Source organism: Acanthochromis polyacanthus, chromosome 2 (assembly GCF_021347895.1).
Source record: "Acanthochromis polyacanthus isolate Apoly-LR-REF ecotype Palm Island chromosome 2, KAUST_Apoly_ChrSc, whole genome shotgun sequence".
Lineage (NCBI taxonomy): Eukaryota > Metazoa > Chordata > Actinopteri > Pomacentridae > Acanthochromis > Acanthochromis polyacanthus.
Genome location: NC_067114.1, coordinates 24,049,189 through 24,073,152, shown reverse-complemented (window position 1 = coordinate 24,073,152; position 23,964 = coordinate 24,049,189). Strand labels below are relative to the sequence as shown.

The 23,964-nt window shown below is 40.2% G+C and overlaps 2 protein-coding genes across 4 annotated transcripts in view; both read left to right on the top strand.

The window, feature by feature from the left end:
* Positions 1-13,578, top strand: part of igf1rb (insulin-like growth factor 1b receptor) — a 51,931-nt gene extending 38,353 nt beyond the window's left edge. For 2 of the 3 annotated variants that reach the window (XM_051940110.1, XM_051940099.1), the window contains exons 13-22: positions 66-199; positions 1,067-1,226; positions 1,356-1,455; positions 2,180-2,250; positions 2,354-2,583; positions 2,760-2,867; positions 3,767-3,929; positions 4,846-4,975; positions 5,093-5,227; positions 7,117-13,578. In XM_051940110.1, the coding sequence (XP_051796070.1) occupies positions 66-199; positions 1,067-1,226; positions 1,356-1,455; positions 2,180-2,250; positions 2,354-2,583; positions 2,760-2,867; positions 3,767-3,929; positions 4,846-4,975; positions 5,093-5,227; positions 7,117-7,642 (1,757 nt within the window). In that variant the 3' untranslated portion in view covers positions 7,643-13,578. The remainder of the gene's footprint in view (positions 1-65; positions 200-1,066; positions 1,227-1,355; positions 1,456-2,179; positions 2,251-2,353; positions 2,584-2,759; positions 2,868-3,766; positions 3,930-4,845; positions 4,976-5,092; positions 5,228-7,116) is intronic. The other variant, XM_051940117.1, reaches the window with a different exon arrangement.
* Positions 13,579-14,038: 460 nt separating this feature from the next.
* lrrc28 (leucine rich repeat containing 28) lies at positions 14,039-23,161 on the top strand. Its single transcript, XM_051943457.1, has 10 exons — positions 14,039-14,209; positions 14,783-15,021; positions 15,238-15,278; positions 15,587-15,624; positions 15,730-15,867; positions 17,548-17,754; positions 17,839-17,941; positions 19,293-19,477; positions 20,653-20,812; positions 20,946-23,161. Exons 2-10 carry the CDS (start codon positions 14,854-14,856, stop codon positions 21,013-21,015), a joined length of 1,110 nt encoding a protein of 369 aa, XP_051799417.1. The 5' UTR covers positions 14,039-14,209; positions 14,783-14,853; the 3' UTR covers positions 21,016-23,161.
* The last annotated feature ends 803 nt before the right edge of the window (positions 23,162-23,964 follow it).

Genomic DNA, 23,964 nt, shown 5'->3' with positions numbered 1-23,964 from the left:
TGTTGGATAGACGTGATTTGTGAGGTAAGCCATGTTAACCTATTCATCTGTTTGTGACTGTCCAGAAAAGGCTGACGACATCCCAGGATCAGTGTCCTGGGAGGGCCACGAGGACTGGGTGTTTCTGCGCTGGCCAGAGCCGCCTCACCCCAACGGACTCATCCTCATGTATGAGATCAAGTTTAAACTGGCCACTGAGGTAGGACAACCTCTTTATATGTATGTACTGTCTCACTGAGGATTTGCTGGTATTTACAAGGACCGCAAAGTCAGAAAATAGAATTGACTATTTTTTTCTGAATTTTTTGCAAGAATTGCAAGAGATCATTTTCTTCTTACCAAGAAGCTATTTATGAAGCCTAATGGCATGGAGATGTTTCTAGTTGGTCAGAATATCTCAGTGTGTTGGTCAGTGTGTCTTCTAGCCCTTCAACTGGCTGAAAATCAATGTCCTCTGTACATACCACACATAACATAACTGTACACTAAATTAGTTGGTTGTCCACAAGTTCGTAGGTTCTAAGTATCACAGTCACCCCCATGAGCTCTTACTTTGCACTTGTTGAACATTTTTAAAAAGCTTTTTATACTTTCTCTTAAATCTGTCTGATACACGCTACATACTATGGAATTTTCGTCTTGACTTTTAATCACTTTACCAGTAGACCAAGTCTACTCACTTGTGGATGCAACATTTAAGTGTAACCTGATGGTATGGAGATGCGTAATGGATGCTGAAACACACACAGTGTAATGTGAAAGGAGTAAATGCTAATTTTATTCACAAAATAGCTGAACCCATTAAATAGGAGTGAATTTTAGAAATGCCTAAAAACAAAGAAACAGCAGTCTCTAAACTGGCAACAGTTGTTTGCATACTTACACAGTGACTAACCACTGACCAGACATGGAACTTAGTATTTATTAATCAAGAGGCAGAATAGGTCTGTCGCTGTAAACCCTATCCTTACTTATAATTGCACGGTACAAATTAAGAACAGCAGGCCCTTTGCTGTTGCTTTGAATTTTGTAAAACTTAGTCCATGTGTGTGTGCGTGTGTGTCAGACGGAGAAGCACGAGTGTGTATCTGGTCAAACGTATCAGACCCAGCGTGGCGTTCGGTTGTCCAACCTCAGTCCAGGAAACTACTCGGTCAGAGTGAGAGCCACGTCGCTGGCTGGAAACGGCTCATGGACACACTCTCTGGACCTCTATGTGGCTGAACGTAAGATGCACACTCTCATCCATCATCAGAGTTCATTGTTCCTTTTGTGTCTGTACATCATTATTTGTGTGACAACATATTAATACTTTATAAAAGAAATTAGATTAATCAACATATTCGATCCAACAGGATATGAAAATGTCCTCTACGCTATGATCATGGTTCCAATCGCCATCGTAATCTTCATCTGCATTCTGGCGGCAATGTTGATTGTCTTCAACAAGAAAAGGTATGTGCATAACAATTATTTCATCAACTGCAGATGTGTTCATCCCGTATGAAACAAATAGGATGTCGAATATCATGTTTAGAAAAATGGAAAATATTGCAAACAAATCGCACCTTGTAATCTCCTGGAAAAACAAGAAAACTGCATTAGAAAATAACCGTGCACTTTTCTTCCTTTTTCTCCTTCAACAAAACAGCTTGCTAGTGGTTAGCGTGGTCGTATTTGGATACACATTTCCTTGCAACCAACATGCAAACCAAAGCAAATTACTACTACCAATTATCGTCCATAAAACTAAGTGACAAATGAAGCTAGAATTTGTGCTTGGCACCGACATGTATTTGTGGTTGTACCTTGTAATATTTAGTCAGATTTTATACCATATTCCCAAAACTGAAGAGCATAAGTTCACATGTGGTTTGAACAGTAGGAAACAACCTACCGTGACATAAAGCAATGAATTCCCACAATAAAGTAGCAGATCCTGTTATGCTGGAGAAATTCTTAAAAGAAAATCAATATTCTGAATTGCTCCAACTCCAGGGTGCCTTCAAACTGAAACATTCCAGTGTTGTATTTTGCCAGTGTTCTTTGGAAGCTAAAACTGTAATATCTATGATTATATGCCATGCAGATCCCAAAATGTGTGTGGTGTGTGTGTCAAGATGGTATGTGCAAATTTGTCTGTGTGTCTGTAAACGCTTTTTGTTTTTGTGTTGGACAGGAACAGTGACCGGCTTGGAAATGGAGTCCTGTACGCCTCGGTCAACCCCGAGTACTTCAGCGCAGCAGAGAGTGAGTAACGGCTGTATCTGAGAAATGTGGCAGAAACCATCTATGTAGGTGCAAAGGTCTGTATAGGCACTATATCTATGCTTTATGTTTTTTATGTGTGCAGTGTATGTCCCAGATGAGTGGGAGGTGGCACGGGAGAAGATCTCCCTGAGCCGTGAGCTCGGCCAAGGGTCTTTTGGGATGGTGTATGAAGGTGTGGCCAAGGGTGTGGTCAAAGATGAACCAGAGACTCGTGTCGCCATCAAGACTGTCAACGAGTCAGCCAGCATGAGGGAGAGAATCGAGTTTCTCAATGAAGCATCCGTCATGAAGGAGTTCAACTGTCACCATGTGGTATGTATGCACACAAACACACAAACACACACACAGTAGGATCACACAGAGCGGTCAGGGCAAGTTGTACTTTGGAATGTGTTAAGAAGCTGAGTATATTCGGTGTCCTTCACATTCTTCACAATGACAAATAACTAGTGTTTAAGTTCCTTCTTGTGTTCTGATGTTTCCTGCAGGTTCGTCTCCTTGGAGTGGTCTCCCAGGGCCAGCCCACCCTGGTCATCATGGAGCTGATGACGCGGGGAGACTTGAAGAGTTACTTGCGCTCTTTGCGACCTAAAGAGGTAGTGGGTGGTCGTCAAACAGCTGTAAAGAAAACATTTTATAAAATAAAAAGCATGAGCTATTTAGTCCATATTACATGCTGTAAAAACATTCTAGCACTGAAAGTAAAGGCTGGACGTAATAGGAGCTGTTTATATTAATCATAGAAGTCAAAGTGCTGCAAAGAAAACAAATCAAAATGAAATCAGTTACTGCTGTGACCTTGTTTGCACCACTTTTCACTTTCCATGGCAACAGCCTACAGTTAGGTTGCCATCGTTCTTCTGTTGATTTAGTCTGTCTCTTCATGAAATCTCAGACTGACTCTGTGATTTTGAGATCTGGACTCTGTGGGGGTCGTACCATCTGTTGCAGGACTCGTTGCTGAAGCCAGTTCTTTGTGACGATAATTGTTCAGGCAGTATTCTATTCGACAAAGTGGACCTGCATTACCTGTACTGACACAGCTGAAATTGTTACAGTGTAGTACTTTTTTCTGTTAATAAAACTTTCCCACAGAGTGCAACAAGTAGTCTTAAGTGGCAGTGATAGGGATATTGATTATGGAAATCATCAAATTTTGTCCTCTTTCACCAGGCTGAAACAAGCAATTTTTGACTACTTTGTTCAGTCACAAGACTTAAGTTAATCATACTTTGAAAATGTAAAAGAAGTTGACGTAACATTCTTGCATAAATCCAAATTTTATAGTATTAAAACAAATAAGAAACTTTAGTTGCATTCACTGGACAAACACACAAGTGTTCAGCAAAGCCATGTGGTATTAGTGCATTGATTGTGTATTGTTTAAAAAATGAATGCAGCACATAGCAGTCATTGTAACCCGTGGGTCAGATAATTACTGCTAATCTGTTCTTCTCCGTGTAGAACTTATCCTGTGTTGTTTGTGTGTCTCCAGCAGCAGTGGTCGAGTCTGTCTCTCCCTCCCCTGAAGAAGATGCTTCAGATGGCAGGGCAGATTGCTGATGGCATGGCTTACCTCAACGCCAACAAGTTTGTCCACCGCGATCTGGCAGCCAGGAACTGCATGGTGGCCGAGGACTTTACTGTTAAGATAGGAGGTAAAATATGGGATTAGATCTAGTGCTGGACTCTGCCGTGTGAATTTGCTGTGCCAAAAACTGTGAATGTGTGACCTCTTTTGAAAACCGCACCATCATCTAGACAATTATGGTTACAGTGATGTGTCTACAGTTTAAGAGCCTGGCATTTTTAAATGTCTATAATACTGGTATAATGTGATCTCTAAGGAATTATGGGTAATGTAACACTATTTTTGGGCTTATAATCTCAGTAAAGAGCACCTTCCTGTGGAATATGGAGCCACATGACAGACAACAGTTTCAGAGAGAAGTCTGTTGAAATTTTTACACAGTATCAGACTTAAAATGTTCCAACTCTTGGAAATGTCCTTATGAAATGCAGTGAATCCGTAACATATTTTTATGTGTATTTTAAAGCATCGGATTCGAAAAAGTTAATGGAATCAGCAAACTCTGAAAGTAATTTAGACAAAAATTAAATAGGAGCAGGTACCTCCTTTTTGAAATAAGTTGTGATGGTGTGAACTTTTAACTCGCAGGTCTGATCATCTGTTTCTGTTTCTTTCCTTCCTGGGCCTCCAGGCAGCATTAAATATGTTTAGTACCAGCTCACATGAAAGAATAACTGCAACTTTCCCAACTAAAATTCCTCAAGACTTCTCTTCATTTTTTCTTTTAGATGGATTGTTTGTTTTTGAGGTTCTAACTATTCAAAACACTTTTTCTTTTTACTTTAAGTACATACCACAGCTGCCCTTAGAAAGTACATACTGTTTCAGTGCTGGAACATACTGCTTTGTCATAATAATGTGCCTTAAAGTTTGACCTTAAGCATAAAATTCACTCGACAGTTATGTAGAAACACAGCCAGGCTTTCCTTTACCCCCTTCTTATGTGTTTACGTGTGCCTGTGCTTGTGTGTCCGTGTTTGTAGATTTTGGTATGACCAGAGACATCTATGAGACAGATTACTACCGCAAAGGGGGTAAAGGTTTGCTTCCTGTTCGCTGGATGTCCCCTGAGTCCCTGAAGGACGGAGTCTTCACCACCAACTCAGATGTCTGGTAAGCAGACGCACACAATTCCCAGCAAAAGCACATGACCGCTTGATTCTCTGTGCACTGCTTCCAAAAAATACATTGTGATAATTCTTTTCCCCTTCCCTCTTTCCCACCGTGCAGGTCATTTGGGGTTGTGTTGTGGGAGATTGCCACTCTGGCAGAACAGCCTTACCAAGGTCTGTCCAACGAGCAAGTCCTCCGCTTTGTCATGGAGGGAGGACTGCTGGAGAAACCACAGAACTGCCCTGACATGCTGTAAGACAACAACACACAGACACTATTCACACATTATGCTTTCATCTCCCTCTCTGTCTGTTTGTCGTGTTTCCCACCACTCTGCTGGTTACTTGTTAGCGACTGCTGATTGTTCACACAGTGAATCCGTACTGCTGCCTACAGTCTGTGGCTACAGGAATTCCTAACCGCTATTTCAGTCTGTTCTTGTCCTCTGTATGATGTGTATGTTCTTAATATGAAACAGTGAGTATAAATCCTCTGAGAAGAGCTGTGAGCGTGACACACATATGTGGCCACCCACAAAAAAAAATCACTGAGGATGCATCAGATCCTGAAGTCATGAGGAGAACAAATGTGAAGTCACAGAGTTTGCTGTCTTCTCAGTAACTATTTAAAAGTATTGTCGTTCATGAGTTTCTGTGTATAAAAACATTTTCATATTAAATGCAATACCCTGTTTAAATGCAAATATATTCAAGTCTTGCCTGTAAGTTTGAATTAGATTTTGACAGGTCATCCACCTCATCTGTAATAGTATACACAGCATCCGTTGGAATCAATATCATTTATCAGTTTGACATTTTAACAAATGTGCTCATTTGCTATCTTGTCAAAACTTGGATACAAAGATTGATGCCACTCTCATATACAGTATGCATCCCGGCTATGTAGCTTTAGCCAGTTAGCATAGCTTAGCACAAAGACTGGAAACGGGTAGAAACAGTGAACCTGGCTCTGTCCACATGTAACACAATATTCCTACACAGTGTGGAAAAGTATGGAATTTGATTTTAGTCATTTCGATGTCTGGAGAGGTATGGAACAAAGATATTTATGTATCCAGACTGTTTCACATACTCGGTTTTCCAAAACATAATATCCAGAATCGATCACACAAGCAGCGTTTTTTTTTTTTCCCTCAGGGTTGTTTGTTGAGAGTAAAAGCTGGAGATGCTTGATGTCGACATGTGACAGAACAGACTCTCCTATACAGAGCCGCCTCTACGCCTGCATGTCACAGCCTGCACATCAGCTCTGGCTCAAAGCCCTCGAACCTGTACCTGCAAATCCAGACGTCCATGACTTGGATTGCATATAATCATACATCAAAAATAAAATAAATGTTGCTCTTCTCTGGGCATTAATGAGTGATGTAGTGATGTAGTTATCAGAAAAATAGTCTTTTCTGCATAAGGAAATTGTTTTAGCTGTATTCATTGTTGTTTCCATGGACACAATGAATTATCAAGGCTGCACAGGTGCTGGTAAAAAAATATAACTTTCAACTAATTTGTGCTTCTTGTTTATAAAGGAGACATTTGAGGCAAATAATAATGTAGTAATATTTATTGTGTTAAAAAAAACAATATGAGGGTAGATGGCACTCTATAACACAGTGTGTACCTTTGGCTAGAGCCAGGGTAGCTGTTTCCAGACTTTGTGCTAAGCTAAGCTAACTGTCTGCTGAATGTAGCTTCATAGAATACAAAAAAGAGAGCTGCATGGATCTCGCCATCTAACCCACAGTTTCTCTTAATTGTGAGTCTTTCATTCTGTATTTAAAATGCAGCATATATTTCTCTCAAAGAAATCCTTCCCTGTTACATTTGGTTCCCATCTCAGTATGTCAGGCTGACTTGTCAGGCTTGATGCAGCGCTCTCTGTGCTGGACCCTGGTGAAAGCAGTATGAGCTCTGTGATTCATAAACAAGACGCGGGAGGAGGGGGGTCATACAGCCATTTTAGAAACAGAAAGCAAACATTTGGCATAAGTAAATATTGGCTTGTCGGTAGGAAAGCACAGTTCCTCTGGATAGGGTCATTACTACAGGAGGACGGGTTGTTGATGAAGACTGAGCAAACCTGTGTGTTTGTGTGTGCGTGTGTGTGTGTCTGTGTGTGTGCAGGTTCGAGCTGATGCGAATGTGTTGGCAGTACAATCCTAAGATGCGTCCATCCTTTGTGGAGATCATCAGCAGTGTAAAGGATGAGCTGGAACCGTCTTTCAGAGAGGTTAGTTTCTTCTACAGCGCCGATAACAAGCCGGCCGAGGCTCCACAGCTCCACCTGGACAAGCTGGACAACATGGATGATGTTCCTCTGGACCCTCCTTCTTCCACACAGCCACAGCAAACCCCAGCCCCCCAACAGACCCCACCCTCCCCGAGCTCAGAGGCCCCACCTGCCCCATCGCTAGCCCCCAGCTCCCCTTCCTCTCCCTGTACGTCGAGCGTTGCTATGGACAAGCAGCCTTCTGGCCAGCAGGCAGCCAATGGGCTGTCGGGGACGGGCCTCGCGGCAGGGTCGGGGCTCGGGACAGGCTCAGGCGTCACAATGCGGTCGTCACTGGACGAACTGCCGCCATACGCACACATGAACGGAGGGCGCAAAAACGAGCGTACCATGCCTCTCCCACAGTCCTCTGCCTGTTGATCTGCTGATTGGACAGACACACCCACCAGACTGCAAACTTTCCACCTGCCAGACGTCTCAGTAGGGGGGCTTTTTCTTTCTTTTTAAAAAAATAAAAATACAGCAAAACCGTGTCCACCAGTTGGGTGTGGCTACTCCGTGAGAAGCAAAGACTCACAGGAAGGTGGAGGAAACTGTCTATTAGTCCGTGTTCTGCTGTATCTCCACACACCTTTCATATTATTCTAGTTTTGGTTTCTACCAGCTGGCTGTCACATGTGACACTGCCCGTGCTGCTGAGTGGGAGGACCCAAAAGATAAAAGAAACAGTAGAAGACAGAAAAGACTAAAAATCATTTGGGGGAGCTCACATTCTCTGTCTCTCTCTCTCTTTAAGGCTGAACTTATTTTATAAATTGTTGTTTGTTACTTTTTTTATATGTATTTCCAAATGGGAAAAAAACTAAATGTGTAGGCCTTTATAAATGACAGCGTTTTGTTCGCTTTTGAACGGGCATTATGGTGAAAATGTTTTGCATATCTAATGAAGAAAAAACAATTCAGAGAGGTCAATGTCTCTCTCGGTTGTTCAGTAGTCTGGTTGCACTGCAGGCTGGGTGTCAGCGTAATGCCGGGTCAACAGCCAATCTGCTAAAACAAACTAGAGGGAGAAAGGTCAATTCTGCCAAATTTATTGCCAAAATTGTACTGTTTGACAGATTCTCTCTTGCCCTGTAATTCTCCAACGCACCATATTGACAATGGAAGCAAAAAAAAGCACTTTGATCTGCTACCGCACCGTTCTCAAAGTCTGTGATCAAAGGGATATTAACTTCCCCCTACAGTCCTACACCACTACGCTGTTGCCGTTTGATATCTGCAGCCACAGTGCTCTATCAAATTAACTTTGGTCCTATCGGTTTGTCTGAAATTGAGCCACATCTTCTCACAAAGTGCTGTTCCGTTACGGTTAAACCGCCAAATACAGTCAATAAAGAAGCAAAAAAAAAAAAAAACACCTCAAAGCAAGGACTGTGGAGGAAAGAGGGTTCAGAGGTAAAGAAATATGAACACAAGATCTAAAATGTCTCTTATTCGGGGTTGTCCGAGTTCAGAGGCGTTCTTGTTGTTGTATACAAACAGGTATTTTTTTTAGACTAGTCAAAAGTCTCCAACATTTACAACATCTCTACGTGGGCAGAGCATTTATGTACACACCAGTTGTTTGTGTCACTTTTCTAACTTTTATACAGTTGGAGACATTCATCATGTACAGAAAGAAGCTGCTATTCCTCATTTCTCTTGTGGTTGTAATATAGTCAATATCTATATATTAAAAAGAGAAAAAAACTCCTTCAGGTTGGATCTACGAACGTTTCCACTACAGTCCATTTTTTTTAATGCTTGTAATTGTGTAAAGTGTATCTGAGCTGGTTTCGTTTCTGTGTTTGCGTAAAAGGTACGACAATTTGCCTTGTGTTTTGAAACACCGGTAACTTCCCCTCCCATCTGACTCGAGGACAGTGATGTGCCAATGTGTTCTCTGGGGACACTTTGACATTTGTCCTCTAGGGTTTGGTCTAAACCGCCTCTACTCTTCACCACGCTCAGAGGCCAGGCGTCCCAACTAAATCTCAGGTTAAAGAGAAAAGTTAAATCCTTTTCTACTTTCCTTTTTTTTGTTCTTTTTTTTGTGCTGTCATATCCAGAGACATCCGCCTGGTGTGTGTGTTTAACCTCTGTCTAATTCTGCATCCCTCTGGCTCTGTTATTGCATTTTTAAAAGAAATCATTTTTCAGGAGTGTTTATTACAACAGTACAAAACAAGAGTGGTTCTTGGTAAGCTTTTGATTGGTCCTTGCACTCACTGTATGGAGCCCCAACGCTGACAAAACGTAGCAATCAGACACGTAAATACTGAAGCCATGTTGTCATTTTCTGTGCGTTTTGAAGTGCGACTGTTGAAACATTTCTTTAAGAAATTTGCTATTTGGTTGTGGAGGTTTTGACTTTGAAAAAGAAATAATACCAAAACAGAAGAGCTGCTTCTTCTACCTTCTGATGACCAACAGAGCCTAGTTTATTTGTTCCAAAGCAGTAAATGAAAGCATTGCGACATTCGTCATTCCTTCAAATTGGATTGACATTTATACGGAAACACAGCTATTGATAGTTAATATTGTTCGGAAAAATTTGAAGTGGAGAGTAAGAAGATGTGTAAAAGCTTTATGCATTTCTTATAGAGTTCCATGAGTTTGTATAAAAAAAAATCTAAAAACAAAAAGCTTTATATATTTTTCCTACAAAATGAAAACTTAATTTATTTTTGTCTTTTTTTCCCTTTTCCCTAGCTCATCTCATTTTGCAACTCCTCAGTTTTCCTTTTTTAGGTGTTGTACTTTCACATTTATTTATATATCTGCTCTTTATTTTTGTTAAAAAATATTTGTTTGGAGCGTTTTACGTCACCACTTAGCTAGCTAAGCTGACTTTTGTCTTAAAACGACACCAGCACATGATATTAATCATTGATACTCTGTACTGCATGCTGCTGTCACAACAGTGACAAGTACTAGCTAGAGATGATACTTGTAACAGTAGCTACAATGTTTTAGTTGTAAGAGGTTTGCTTAGTTAATGCAGTAAAGTTACCCAACTAAAGATACTTAGAGTCTTATTTTGTTTTTGTTTTTTTTATGATGTTTTAAAAATTTGTTGTCATTCTATCCCTTGATGAAGATCAGTCATGTGAGGCAAATATAACTAAGACATGGCGTTTGAGAACTTCTAAGTCACCGTTAGCTACTGATACAAATGTTTATACACTGGCACATATAAATAATCATCCATAAACTGTGTATATGATTAGCGTAATGTGCATTAGCTGGTGTTGTTTCAAAATAAAATTCAGCTGTGGATAGATGGCTAGCAGAAAAGGCCCATTCTGTTTTAAGCCGTCATATTTTCGGGGAATTGTGCTTGCATATAAGAAAGAGAGCAGATAATTGATAAAATGTGGCCTAAACCAAACAAAATGAGGAAAACTAAGAAGTAAACAAATAAAGTTAGCTAATGCAAGATAAAAAATATGTGGAAAACTTTCTTTTTACACTCCCTTTTAATTATTTAGCTGGCAGCACTATATGAGGTCAGTTTTATTTTTGTCTTTTCTGACGGTCTTTCACTACATTTTGTCAGTTTGGGGCTCCATGTGCTGTGTAATAACACTTGGTAGAAAGTAAACGCAAATTAGAATTATTTAATGTAGCAGAGAGCCTTAACATCTTATTTTTCTAACGGCAAATACAAAAACCTGTCTGTAGGATAATTTCACTTTCTTCTGATCAACTTCTCTCATGAATCAAGGATGGTTTTCTGTATGCGGCTGGAGTTACCCCTGTTATTTATCCTTTTTCAACATATTAGCATGTGTTTGGAGAAGATTGCTTAAGTTAAATTGGGCTGAGAATAAGTGAAATTATCTTATAGCATTGAGAGTTTTTCTTTAAAGTGCTTTAGGAACAATAAGATGTCACGACTGACACTAAAAGGATTTGTACGAGGAGCAAATTTTGAGGGCCTTTCTTTTCAAGAATACGTCATGTACAGGTTTGATTGGAGAACTAACTGTAACTGAAGATCCCCTTGTCCTTTATCAAGGTTTACTGAAGAAACACTTGGAATGCATTGCTAAAGGTTCATTTACTTTTTGTAACATTTGGATTCCCTACCCAGGTGTTTCTCGGCTATTTATGTTTTCGTATTTCTTTGTGAAGTGTAAATCACTGTACAAATCCCCCTCAAGTTTATTTCCTTCTAATATTTTCGTGTTCTTTTGCTCTTTTGGGGGAAGGTTTTGTTATTATTCCTTCAACCATCCATCTACCTCACTTTTCTTTTTCGATTTATTTACATGTACAGAAAAACGAAAACATCTCATCTCGTGTCCGGCTGTAACGATGATCTCACTGAGTGCTGTTAATATGGTCAAATTCAAACCACAAACCAAACCATCCTGGAGAGGAGGAGGGCGGCACAGGAACACGATAATCACAGGGGGGAAATGATTGAAGATTGCAATCAGCCATCTCCTCCTAGATTAGATTAGATGATTTCGCTGGTGAAGTTTGGGCCATACGAGTCTGATAATTTGGCTTTTTTTTTCTCCTTTTTTCTTGGAGTGTGGCAGACTGGAGGGTTGGCTCATTTCTGTGGTGAGGAGGAGGAGCGATGATGATGATGCATCCCTCTCTCTCCCTCACCTCCTCCCTCTGTTCCTGTGTACTGCATATTCTAGGATTGTTATACCTGGCCTGTAGGGAAATAAAAGCACCCCTTTTTCATCTCTTTTCCCTCCACACAGACTCTGTCTAAGCAGATGGAAGAAGTAGTTGTGACTCTGCTCCTACCCAGAAAGCTGTAAAATGACATTTTCACTTACTTGTTCTGTACAGTGCACACAAAATGTAAACACTTTATTTTTTATGGAATTTAAGATACTACGATGTAACATAATATAGAAATCTATAGATAAATCATAAAACTTATAAATGTCGTTCCATGCTGTACAAATTAAGTATAGACATATGTCATTTCTGGCTGCCTTCTTTGTTTGGATTAGAAAGAAGTCCCCAAGTGGGTTTTTCAAAGAAAAATAAATTGGAAGCTGAGCTCTGCCACTAGCATTTAATGGCAGTACATGCGAGACACAAACTGGATCTACCTGAAGGCCAGATCTGCACCTTAGATGTTACCAGCCAGGGAAAGAAAATGTGGTGTATAAATCCATACATGACCTGTCACATTGTGGTTCTGATAATTGGCAAGGCTGCGCTGTCTCCAAGCAGAAACCCATCTGAAAACTTTTTTCTCTGCTACACACACAAAGGCTGTTACTGTATCTTGCTTTAACATTTTGACACATAAGTAATGGATTTAGAGGTATATATGTATATACAGGACTGCAAGCTGACAAGCAGCTTTTTCCCCATTTTCACACTAATAAACTGTGTGAATCTGTGGCCCATCACTGCCTTTCTTTACATTTCGGAATCATAGGACTTCTGTCAGTCACATGAGGCTGCTAAAAACGCTTTTTCAGGTGATCGCTGCTTCTAGTTGGGGACAGTTTACTGTGGTTAATTTTCAACTCAGCACACCATTATTGCATTTTGTGTCAGTATGCGCTGCTTCGGCTGTTTGGTGCAAAGACATGTTGAAAAAGGAAGCCAAGCGGAGAACCAGGTGGTTTCATTTAACCATTTGTTCAAAGTGGCCTCAGAGCTGGTTAACGATCTGTGCTCCCCTATTACTTCCTCTTCAAGTGTTGGTTGACAGAATGCTCTAAAGGTTTTTTTGTTTTTTTTACTGCCGTAACAGGACTTTGGCGTCACTCCTTGTGCCTAGACCTGTTGCCATGGTGATCATAATCCCAGTAAAAAGCTTTCTAACCGTTTTTTGTGAGTCTTGTTTCTGTCTAACATGGCAGGAATTTCTGCAGTTTCAGGCTGGGTTCTGGTCTAGAGTCCTTTCACCCACACTGATCAGATTCAGGGGGTCAGGATGGGTATTTGGATGTTTGTGGTCTGATTTTTTCCTCACTTTTACCACTGGAACACCTCACAGAGCCGACATAAAATCAAACAAATTTCTGTTTTTCTTGTTTTTTTTTCTTCCTTTTTTTGTTACATTGACGGTCAATTTGTTTCCTATATTTTGATGTGTGTAAATTATTCATAGCCTTCTGACTCTTGCGTTTCTATTGAAATTATCTGTTAAACTGAGGTTTCATTTTGGTTTTTCTTTTGTACTTGCTGTTGTAAGAATTTTTCCCGTTATCAATATATTCAGAGTACTGGGGAAAATGATTGGCTGAAGGAAAAGAGAATGTCTGTTTCTCTGATTCTTTTTTTTTCTACACGAGATTTAAGATGAATAAAAATGTATGCAAACTGTTTTGCTGCTCGTCTTTTTTGGGAAGTGAACATCATTTGGGCTATATTTGAACTTTACTTATATTTCAGCTACACCTAAAAATGTGGAAAAGAAGACTTCATCGTTTCTAATAGAATTATTTTAACAAATGATGTGAAACCTATTTGAAAAAAATTTCTGAGGCATTAATATATAAGTAACATTTTATTGTGATTCCTGTACAATCCAATCACTATGTATGTAAAATGTTAATACTCCAATTTATCAATAACTACAGCTTCCAGATGAATGTATTGGAGTAAAACAGATCATATTTCTCCCTGAAAAGAAGAATCAAAGCTGGACGAAAATAATCATATCCACGGGAAGAGGCTAAAACAACTACTGCATAAAGTATGTTATTGTGCATATGATGTAGTTTAATGGTGTACCGGCAGGTGGCAGCAAAACATCTTCGGGATCATGTCTTCCGTAAATATGGAAAGAGAAGAAGAAGCTCAGCTACCTTTGACCGGAAGGGGGTTGTCACCGGGTTACGACAGTTAGCAGCTGTTTACTAGCTAGTTTGATTTATCAAACAAACATTTCGCAATACGCCGACCATGGATATATGTGGGAGTTAAAGTAGAATAAAATGGTCCTGCACAACTAAGGTAAATAGCTGTTTTTGTAGTTTTTGAACGTAATATGCTAATAGCAACCAGTTAGCTATTGTGCTAATGGTTGAAAACAACACTGACAGGCTCGTGAGATGCTAAGCTAACTGAAGTTTGTCAGCAGCAACATAGTGCCAGCTGCAGGCTGGGTTGTTTTTTGTCGTGTATTTCTTCTGCAGCGTCCCCGCACCGTCACTGTCAAAACCTGCGAACAACTTGTTGGTGTTGGTGTTTTTAACGTTTTTTGTTAGCTTATTTATAAGCCCATACCGAGCGATAAGCACATAGCAGCAAGCCATTTGAATGTGATTTCTAAACTAGCTACTATCACTTACAGAAATATAATTGGACAGTTACACAAAAGTGCATATTAGGGTTAATGTCCAAATTTGCTCTACACACACTGGTGTCACTATTTCTAAAATTGTAAATGAGCTAAGAGATACCTGTCCTGTGTATTCCTGTGCATTATAAATTGCAATTATATATGTGCAGTGCTGATCTGTTCTCAGTTGTAAAGATGAAATAAACACTACTGTCTTCTAATGTCTCTGTTCATGTGTCTTTTAGGAAACCGTAATGCCATAGAGAAAAGAGCTACTGCCTAGCTCCTCCACCAGGGAGGAGAGGTCTCCCCAGAAATGGCAACTGAACTTCATGAGACCATATTTATGGCCAAGCAGGAGCGCCACAAAAACCTGTTTCTTAACTACAAGAACCTAAATATTTTCCCTGTAGAGCTGCTCAAAGATGAAGGCCTGCAGTTTCTGGAGAGACTGTACATGAAGAGGAACTCCCTCACTACACTGGTATTCATGCAGTGCTCTCTGGCTTTGCCATATCAGATACCAGTTAAACAGTTTGTTTTCTGTGTCATTTTAAAGTCTAACAGAGCATGACTTAAGACATTTTTTTTCAAATGTTAGCTGGTTTGTTAGTTCTACTTAAAAAGCAGTGGTACAATTTCACAACTTTATTTCCTGTGAGATGTCTGATTATTTCTGCTTTTGCTTTATCTTTGTCAGCCTGACAATCTCGCTCAGAAGCTACCAAATCTAATTGAATTGTAAGTATTCTGCTAAGCTGTTTTTTTCTATAAATAATTAGAATATCACTTAGTAATTAATTGCTATTTGAGAGCAAGTAGTTTATGAATTGCCATAACAATTTGCTTGTGTGTTTTGTGACTCTTATTGGCTGGTATACTAGGAAAGCTGGTTGAGGAAGTTGATTTAAGCTCTGTCTGTCACAGGTCGATATATTTGCATAAACTAACACCAGAAACTCACTGTCGTTATTATTACATTAGCTAATAAATTGTCACATAGTTTCAACTTTTCTTAAAAATAACATGTATTTTATTTACACTCTCAGGTATTTGCACTCAAACAACATAGTAATTATTCCTGAAGGTAAGTGCTCTTTTGTGTCCTAATAGTGTGCCTCTGTTTATTAGAGGTTAGCTATGCATTGTTCATGTCTTTGAACATAAATGTGGTGACTGCTTTGATTCCCAGCTATCGGAAACTTGGCCAGGTTGCAGTCGTTAGACTTGAGCAATAACGCCCTTCAGCTTCTGTGTCCAGAAATTGGACGACTGAGGTCTCTACGGCACCTGAGGCTGTCCAATAACCAGCTGAAATGCCTTCCTCCAGGTAAAACACAGCAACTGCTTGTCTTGTTTTCAATCCTCCTTTAGGAGTCGTTTTTAGTTCAAGGTATTCTGCCAGTCCAATTATAAACAAGCATATTGAATAACTGTACAGTTAAAATGTTTCTTCAGGACTGTGCCATAAAAACCAACACTGTCACGCATGTACAAATCAAGACAGAACACACTTTTAAAGTTTATGGCTGCATCAAAACCTGAATAAAAACCAAAGTTTAACTAATTATAGTTCATACTGAAAGAAAACAGACAAAAAAAAGGGATATAAACATAGACCGAGAGCACCATTGTGTGCCAGTGTGACAGTTTTAAACTTCATGCACAGCCTAAAGTCTCTTGTAACTTGTACTTTTAACATTTTCCCCTAGGGTTCTTGCCAGGAACAGTTTATTTGAATTTGTGAGAATACTCAGAGAATGGAGTTGTAAGTGTTTTGTTTCCCAGCAGAGGGCAGCACAGCATCACATTCAACATCAGGTTTTATTCTTTGCCTGTCAACAACATACACAGATTATGCAGGAAACCATAATAACTATAATTCATATCTAAAGTTGAAGTCCAGTTGATGCGGATTTATTTCATATTATTTGGACAACTAACAAACACAATTATTGCCCAACCTCACTTTATGGTTTTAATGTTATATTATGTTTTTCAGTTTCAGCCTCAGTGAATTTTGAAAATGTTGCTGATACGTCAGCAGTATTTGTCATCATATCCAACAGTCAGAGATGTCTCTGCCAACTGAGGGTCTGCACTGTCTTATTTTATCTTTAGTAACAGTACTAGACGTATGAGGAATGTTTCATAACTTAAACAGTTCTGTTTGCAGCATTCAGAACCACTGGATGTCAGTAGAGCACCAGGATCTCAGACCAAAATAAATGGGCATGCTGACCACCCCCCCCCCCCCCCCCCCTTTGTGCTTGTTTACAGCAACAAACAAATAAATAATCCAGCCACGACCATTAGCCCAAGCTTGCATTGTAAAATTAATTGAAGAACCTACAGAACTGGAAACTCTTAATGAGCTGAAGTTAAATGTGTGCACATAAATTAGGTAAATAACTTAAAGTACTTGCGATATTTCTCCACTCTATGTTTACATGACAGACAGTTGTTTGCTGCTACATTTATATTTACAGTCTCGTATAGAGAACTTTCAAAGCCTAGTTTAGTTGCAACAACCAGCTTTTCACGCGTCCCCAGGTGACAGAACCGGCTTCTTCACTGTGAGTCAGTGTTTGCCTAATAGGAAAGGTACAGACAGCAATGAGAAACGTACAGGTTCCAGGCTAAGTATGAAACTGTCATGAAAACATAAAAAATATGTGACATGAACAATATTTTTGTGAAATTAAAGAATGTGATTTACTACGTAAGCAAAAGTCTGTCAAGTACAATATATAAAAAACATTTTCATTGTTTTCTGGTTTACAGGACTGTGTGTGGGTGTTAAATATTTTTTTCTATCCGCCTTCTGCGTTACACTACAGATTGACAGTCGTGTGTTCTGCCAGTTGTCAAGTTGTAAAAATCCAAATTGCGCCTTCACAACAACTTTTACTTGGTGAAATTTTGCGCTGCTTTATCTTGTTTTTTGAAATGGCAGATGTGATTTGGCATGACTTCTTTCTTTTTTGTGTGTGTGCATTGTCTCCTGCAGAGATCGGTGATCTTCATGACCTGGAGACTCTCGACGTGTCAATGAACCAGCTGATGTCTTTACCAGACCGGCTGCACCGCTGTCTCTCCCTACAGAATCTAACAGTGGACCACAACCTACTGAATCACGTTCCTCGACACCTCTGCTGGCTCCACCGCCTCAACCAGCTATCCATGGCCGCTAACCGGCTGACATTTCTACCACTTGGTCTGTATATTCCCTTATCTGTGAGTTGCCATAGTGATGCAGATACAGCGAGCGAGGCAGTGTTAATGTCTGCACGCGTTTCAGATCTGGGCAGATCACGGGAGCTGCAGTTCGTGTTTGTCGACAACAATGTGGACCTAAAAGGCCTCCCCTCCTACTTGTACAACAAGGTCATCGGCTGCAGCGGGTAATACACTTTTCCAAACAGCTAACCAGGTATTGGTTAGGACGTGTGAAGTAGTTGAGCTTCTTTAAGCGTGTTTGTTAAAAATTTTAAAAGAAATGATTGCAGCTACATGAAGTTACTTATGAGATAAGCAGTCATTGTGGGATATAATGTTGCATCTGGGGGTGTCCAAAACATGACATGAAAAAAAGCATCTCCTCCCAAGTCCTAAACAGCTACAGAGAGAATACTGAAAATGTGACAGTTAAAGTATTTCTTACTAAGAAAACAAATGCATGAACTGACCTCAATAATTAACATCTAGAGATGAAAACAGTGTTAGTGTAGCTTGGCAGTGAGCCATATTCCCTCTAGAGGAAAAAAAAGCCTAAATATGGCAAAGGTTATTTGTGACTGTAAATGTGGCTGTTGGGAGAGAATGAGTGTTGCCCTCTGCACAGTGGTGGTGCCACCATACCTACACTTTACATGTGTTATTGGTAAGAAACATGCAACACCTGCTACAAAATACAGGCCAGGTCTCTAAACTACGACCCTTAGTTTGTGGCCCCTAAGATTAAATAATTACAGTTTGGTGTTTTGTTTTAGTCATGATGTTTCGTGTACAAGCTGAGTGCTGCACGTTGTTGATACGCTAATTTAGTCATGCTGTTTTTCTATTACCAGAGACAATAGCAAATTACAATGCATGTATCTTTGAATGCTTTAATGCCGGCACTTTACTGGTGTTATTCCATTGTGGTCATAATGTTTGCATTTCTTTGCAGTGCGCTGCCTGTTTCCAGCTTTCACAGAGCATTATTCCATCTCATTTGTTATGTTAGTGGTAAACACTGTTGCTGCCCCATGTCTGAGCAAAACCATGTGGGGAGTCCAGTCACTTTTGGTTTGGGGAGCTGTGTTTGAACTGCTTCATTTGGGAGGGAAAGGCGTACCCCACTAAACATGAATTCACTGCTGACCAGTCAGTAATAAACCCACCACTAGTCCCCACTGCTAGCTCCATACACATTCTCAGCCTGGTTGTTTTATTACTTCAACTGTAGGAGCTGCAGCGGGCAGATTAATACATATGATGTGTTTTTCTTCTTCATTTTTAATTGTCTGAATAAACGGAGATCGCCTCCAAGAGATACAATGTGAGATGAAATCCTTTTTATAACATAACAAAAAAGCCCACCAGTTATATTTAACATTGCTGCACCACAAGGCATAGTGAAATATTTCTGGTGCCTCTGAATGGAAAAAGTTAGGCCCATCAGAGCAACTAAAGCAAAAAGTGACCTGAAGCCCTGGAGCTGCAGTCGTAACAGGGACTTCATCTGTGTCTGTGTGTGTTGCTCTTGTGCAGGTGTGGTGTATCATCTCACTCGCTGGAGGGTGATCTGGGTGAAGCACTGGGTGAGGCGTTGAGTGAGGCCTTGGTGGGGCTGCCGGCTGAAGTAAAGGTGGTGGCCTCAGGGACGGATAACGTGGTTCCCCTGGAGGAGCTGGCTATGAGGACTCTGCACCGCATCTACCACCACCGCCCCACAGGTTAGAGGATGGTACCTGCATTTGACTTTGTTGGCATTTTGACTATGTTATGCAGCACAAAATACCTTTTCTTTCTATCTAGCCATGGTTGGGCTGTATCAAGAGAAGTGCAGCAACACACACTCGCTGTCCACTTTGTTAGGTACACCTTGCTAGTAGAAGGTTGGACCACTTTTGCCTTCAGAATTGCCTTAATTCTTTGTGGCATACTTTCAACTAGCTGCTGGAAACGTTCCTCACAGATTTTGGTCCATATTGACATGATAGCATCATGCAGTTGCTGCAGATTTGTCGACTGCACGTCCATGATGTGAATTTCCCATTCCACCACATCTCAAAGGTGCTCTATTGGATTGAGATCTGGTGACTGTGGAGGCCGTTGGAGTACAGTGAACTCACTGTCAAGTTCAAGAAACAGTTTGAGATGATTTGAGCTTCGTGACATGATGCATTATCCTGCTGGAAGAAGCCATCAGAAGATGGTCCACTGTGGTCATAAAGGGATGGACGTGGTTAGCAACAATATTCAGGCAGGCTGTGGGATTTAAACCATGCTCAACTGGTACTAAGGGGTTCATCTGCTTCAAGGATCAATGTGGGTGCGTTCAGAGATGGTGTTCTGCATTCCTTGGTTGTAACGAGTGGCTATTTAAGTTACTGTTGCCTTTCTTTCATCTTCAACCAGTCTGCCCATTCTCCTCTGACTTCTAACATCAACAAGGCTTTCTGGTCCACACAACTGCTGCTCACTGGATGGTTTCTCTTTTTTTGGACATCTCTGTAAACCCCAGAGATAGTTGTGTGTGAAAATCATCAGTAGATCATCAGTTTCTGAAATACTCAAAACAGCCATGCCACGTTCAAAGTCATTTAAATCCCCTTTCTTCCCCATTCTGATGCTCGTTTTGAACTTCAGCAAGTTGTCTTGACCACATCTGCATGCCTAAATACACTGAGGTGCAGACATGTGATTGGCTGATTGAACAGGTGTGCTTAGTAAAGTGGCTGGTGAGTGTATTTTACAGTGAAAAATGAGTCAACAGCAGTGGGGGAAAAAAATGTAATAGGAACAGAAAATGTCTGAAGGGTGGTAGGATTCATAATGTCAATAATCAAATAATTCAAATATTTCACTGCATAGCTTTTCATTTACTTGATGTTCTGTTATGTTTTAGACCTCAGCCTGCTGCCCCCCATCACCCTCCCAAAGAGCCTCCTTGACCTGCTGCAGTTCCCACTTGGTCACTGTCACCGTTGCAGTCAGGCCATGTTCACCACCATCTACCCAAAACTCTTCCCCCTCCGTGACACCGCTCTAGCAGGAGTGCACCGCAGGTCAGAACAAACACACCTTGTCCTGTTCCTGCTGCAGAACAACTATACCATCTCATCTTCCTTCTATACTTACTCATTGCTCTCAGCCAAACAAATACTTACATTCCCTCTGACTGTTCTCTTTCCTCTTCAGGACGACTGTGAGTTTTGTGGCCTATTGCTGCTCCAGTCACTGCCTCCGGACCTTTGACCTCCAAGGCTGAAATCATTTCCTTCCCACTGTCCATCTCCATTCATGATCTGTTGATTGGTTTCCAGAAGGCGATATACATCGCTGCGTTAAATGGCAGTGAGCAGTTGATCCCGAAGGTCTGTGAGCGTCATTGCAGGAGCTCTGTGCTTGATTACAACACGAAGGACCACACAGAAGCAGCCTGAGCGGATGTTTGGTAGGTCAGATGATGGACACACAGCTCATTAGGCAACATTTCAACACTTTGGGCAAAGACTCAAACCTTACATGATGTTCCAAAGGCCAGCTGACTGGGAGCGTAATATTCTGTGTATGTGGGGGGGGGGCTCAGCGTAAAGACTGTTAAATGTGAACAGTGCACCACAGAGCTCATTCCACTAGATCTGTCTACAAACAGCAGTATTAGACCTGAGCTAACTATTCACCCCCTACTAACAGATGGGCACTTTTTAGAAAAAAAACAACACTTTGTTGATTTTGTGGAATGAATAATTTTTTCACAGAAGTTTTTTGCAGCAAATTGTGGAGTCGTTTTTGAGAGATTAACATTTGTAGCATGTTTTGTTTGACTGAATACTGAAGAATATTTGAAGGGTAATAATGTAAAAGAATGTATCTGTTTGATATGTGTTATTTTCAGGAGTATGTGTAGAAAGTTGTTATATGAACTCACCAACAGAAGCCAAACGCTTAGGTCTCACAGGACAACACATACAGCTGGAAAAAGAAAATGTACATTTGGGAAAAGATAAATGTAAACACAACACACTGCATGAGGTCAGATTCATGCTTGTCCTTCTATAGGGTTTTTAAAATCAAAGCTCCACCCAATAAAATGAACCAGCAGGTGGTCAGAGGTTCTGTTGTCTGTCATATTGCAGGGTAAGTTTTAGCATTTACGTTGTGACCGGGTTTAAAGTAGCGTTTCATATATGAACTTGTTGAAAGCTTTCTGTCTTTACAAGCATTAAAATACCGCGCTGTGTAAAAGTTCCATGAACATCACATTTTTACATTTGCACTTGATTAGATTTAGTATCCACAAATGTTCTTAGTTTGAAGTCAGTTTCGTTATTGTCTGAAGAAAGACTTTTGAACATTTCGGAGTCACTGTGATTCTCTTGTTGAACTGACGCTTGTGTGTTCATGTTTGTTGCCGCTGCACAGTTCTAATTTATCTTTTGTTTTGATTGTGGTGCATTTGACAGTATATGTTGACTAATGTTTGACTTGAATGAATTTGTAACTTTCACCAAAAAGAGTTTATTGGTGGACACATTAAAACACAAACGTAACAGTTGCATTCATCCAAAGTTGGAGTCTGCATGTGAAACACAGCAATGTGAAACGCACGAGGGTTTAATATAAATACACTGAGGTGTTGTTGGAGCATTTATTGGTTCTTCATGTCCTCTGTGTACACTCGGATCATTCCAGGCCAACTTAAACAACCCCATTCGTTCATATCTGGGATTTTCTTGAAAAGAATCATGCGCAGTTATTCAAAATCATGAAGCTGAAACCTAAATACTTTCTTAGCTGTGAATTTTAGAAGTTTGACCCTTTCAGCTAAATGTTATAGTTTTTCAGAGTTATTCTGAACCTCGTGTCACTTATTTTTCATGGATTGGGTTGAAATTTGGACTGAACATCCTCAAAATTTAATTTTAATTTTAAAAAATTACATCTTTACTAGTTATCACTTTCTTGTAACCATTTTTTTGTTCTGTGTTAGTACTGTTTTGTCACACCTTGAAGTGTTTTTTGTGATGCATAAAAACAGACTGCTAAAGTGAGTTTTCCAGTATTTTGAATGTTTAATTTTTTAAATTGCTTTAAATTTTAAGTTGAAATTTTTGAAAAAGTTGAAAGTGATCACATTACTCCATTTACTAATTTCTAAAAAAAACAGCTTATACTTTTAATAAGTGTAATGTTACATTTAGAGGTGTTTTTTTAGCTATGTATTTCCACTATGTTGAATTTAAGGTGGTTGTTTTTATCTGTGTGATATCCAAACACACTGACTACTTCATCAGTTTTACAGAGCTTTTCAGTTTTTGTTGACATTGTCATAAATGTGAGAACTCTACTTCATGTTATGTATTTAGGTCATTGTAATTTCATTGCAGATATAAAGACAAAGAAAGATGTTATATTGCTCCATTTAATAATTGAACATGATTGTTTCTTACACATGCAGCAAATAATCCTGAAGCTTTTTGTGGATTTTCAGCACAAATTTCCAGTGCCATGAACTGAGATCTTTCGGTGAGTTGGCATGAAATCACCCATTTCACGGCACAGAATGTATATATTTGTACAGAACAACACCTTCACCTCCTTCTTCTGGCACTCGCTGACGTGTAGTGTCAGTAGGTCAGGACAGTTGAGCTCATTGGCTTTCTGTTTTGTGGGATCCAGTCCTAATAAATATCCTGCCAACAGGAAGGTCTTGTGCCAGATAGCCTTGAGCCAAACTTCCCAGAGGAAACTGTCTTTTTCTTCTTAAATTCCTCTGAGCTGTTTCTGCAGTAAATACACAAGAAACACTGCTGCATAGCCTAACCTGCCTTGCATGCGCCTTCTTTTGTTCATCATCATGAGCAGTTGCTTCACATACAGGATGAGTCATCCAAAAACAAAGGAAGGGTTCATCTTATGTTGTGCTTTTGAAAGTAATAACAGAGGGATGTGGAGCAGAAAGCTGAGCGGCTCTATTACCTGGATCGATGGTACGTTCAGACAAATGTGGGACCGTGATTCTCTCTGGCTGGTGCTGCAGCTCCCTGCCCTCCCTCTGGGACTATCGCTGCTCTGCTGACTGCACGTGTGGAATAACACACAGCCGTGCTGCATGTTCACACATCAAAGCAGGATGAAAGCGTATGTAAATAAAACATCTGCACCCAAAATGAAGGCTGGACACATGGAAGACACATGTAGCATGAGCAAACTT

Coding starts and splice junctions, on each gene's coding strand:
- lrrc28 (XM_051943457.1), top strand. CDS start 14,854: ATGGCAACTGAACTTCATGAGACCATATTTATGGCCAAGCAGGAGCGC. Junction 15,279..15,586: donor CTACCAAATCTAATTGAATT/GTAAGTATTCTG, acceptor TTACACTCTCAG/GTATTTGCACTCAAACAACA. Junction 17,755..17,838: donor GCTGACATTTCTACCACTTG/GTCTGTATATTC, acceptor CACGCGTTTCAG/ATCTGGGCAGATCACGGGAG.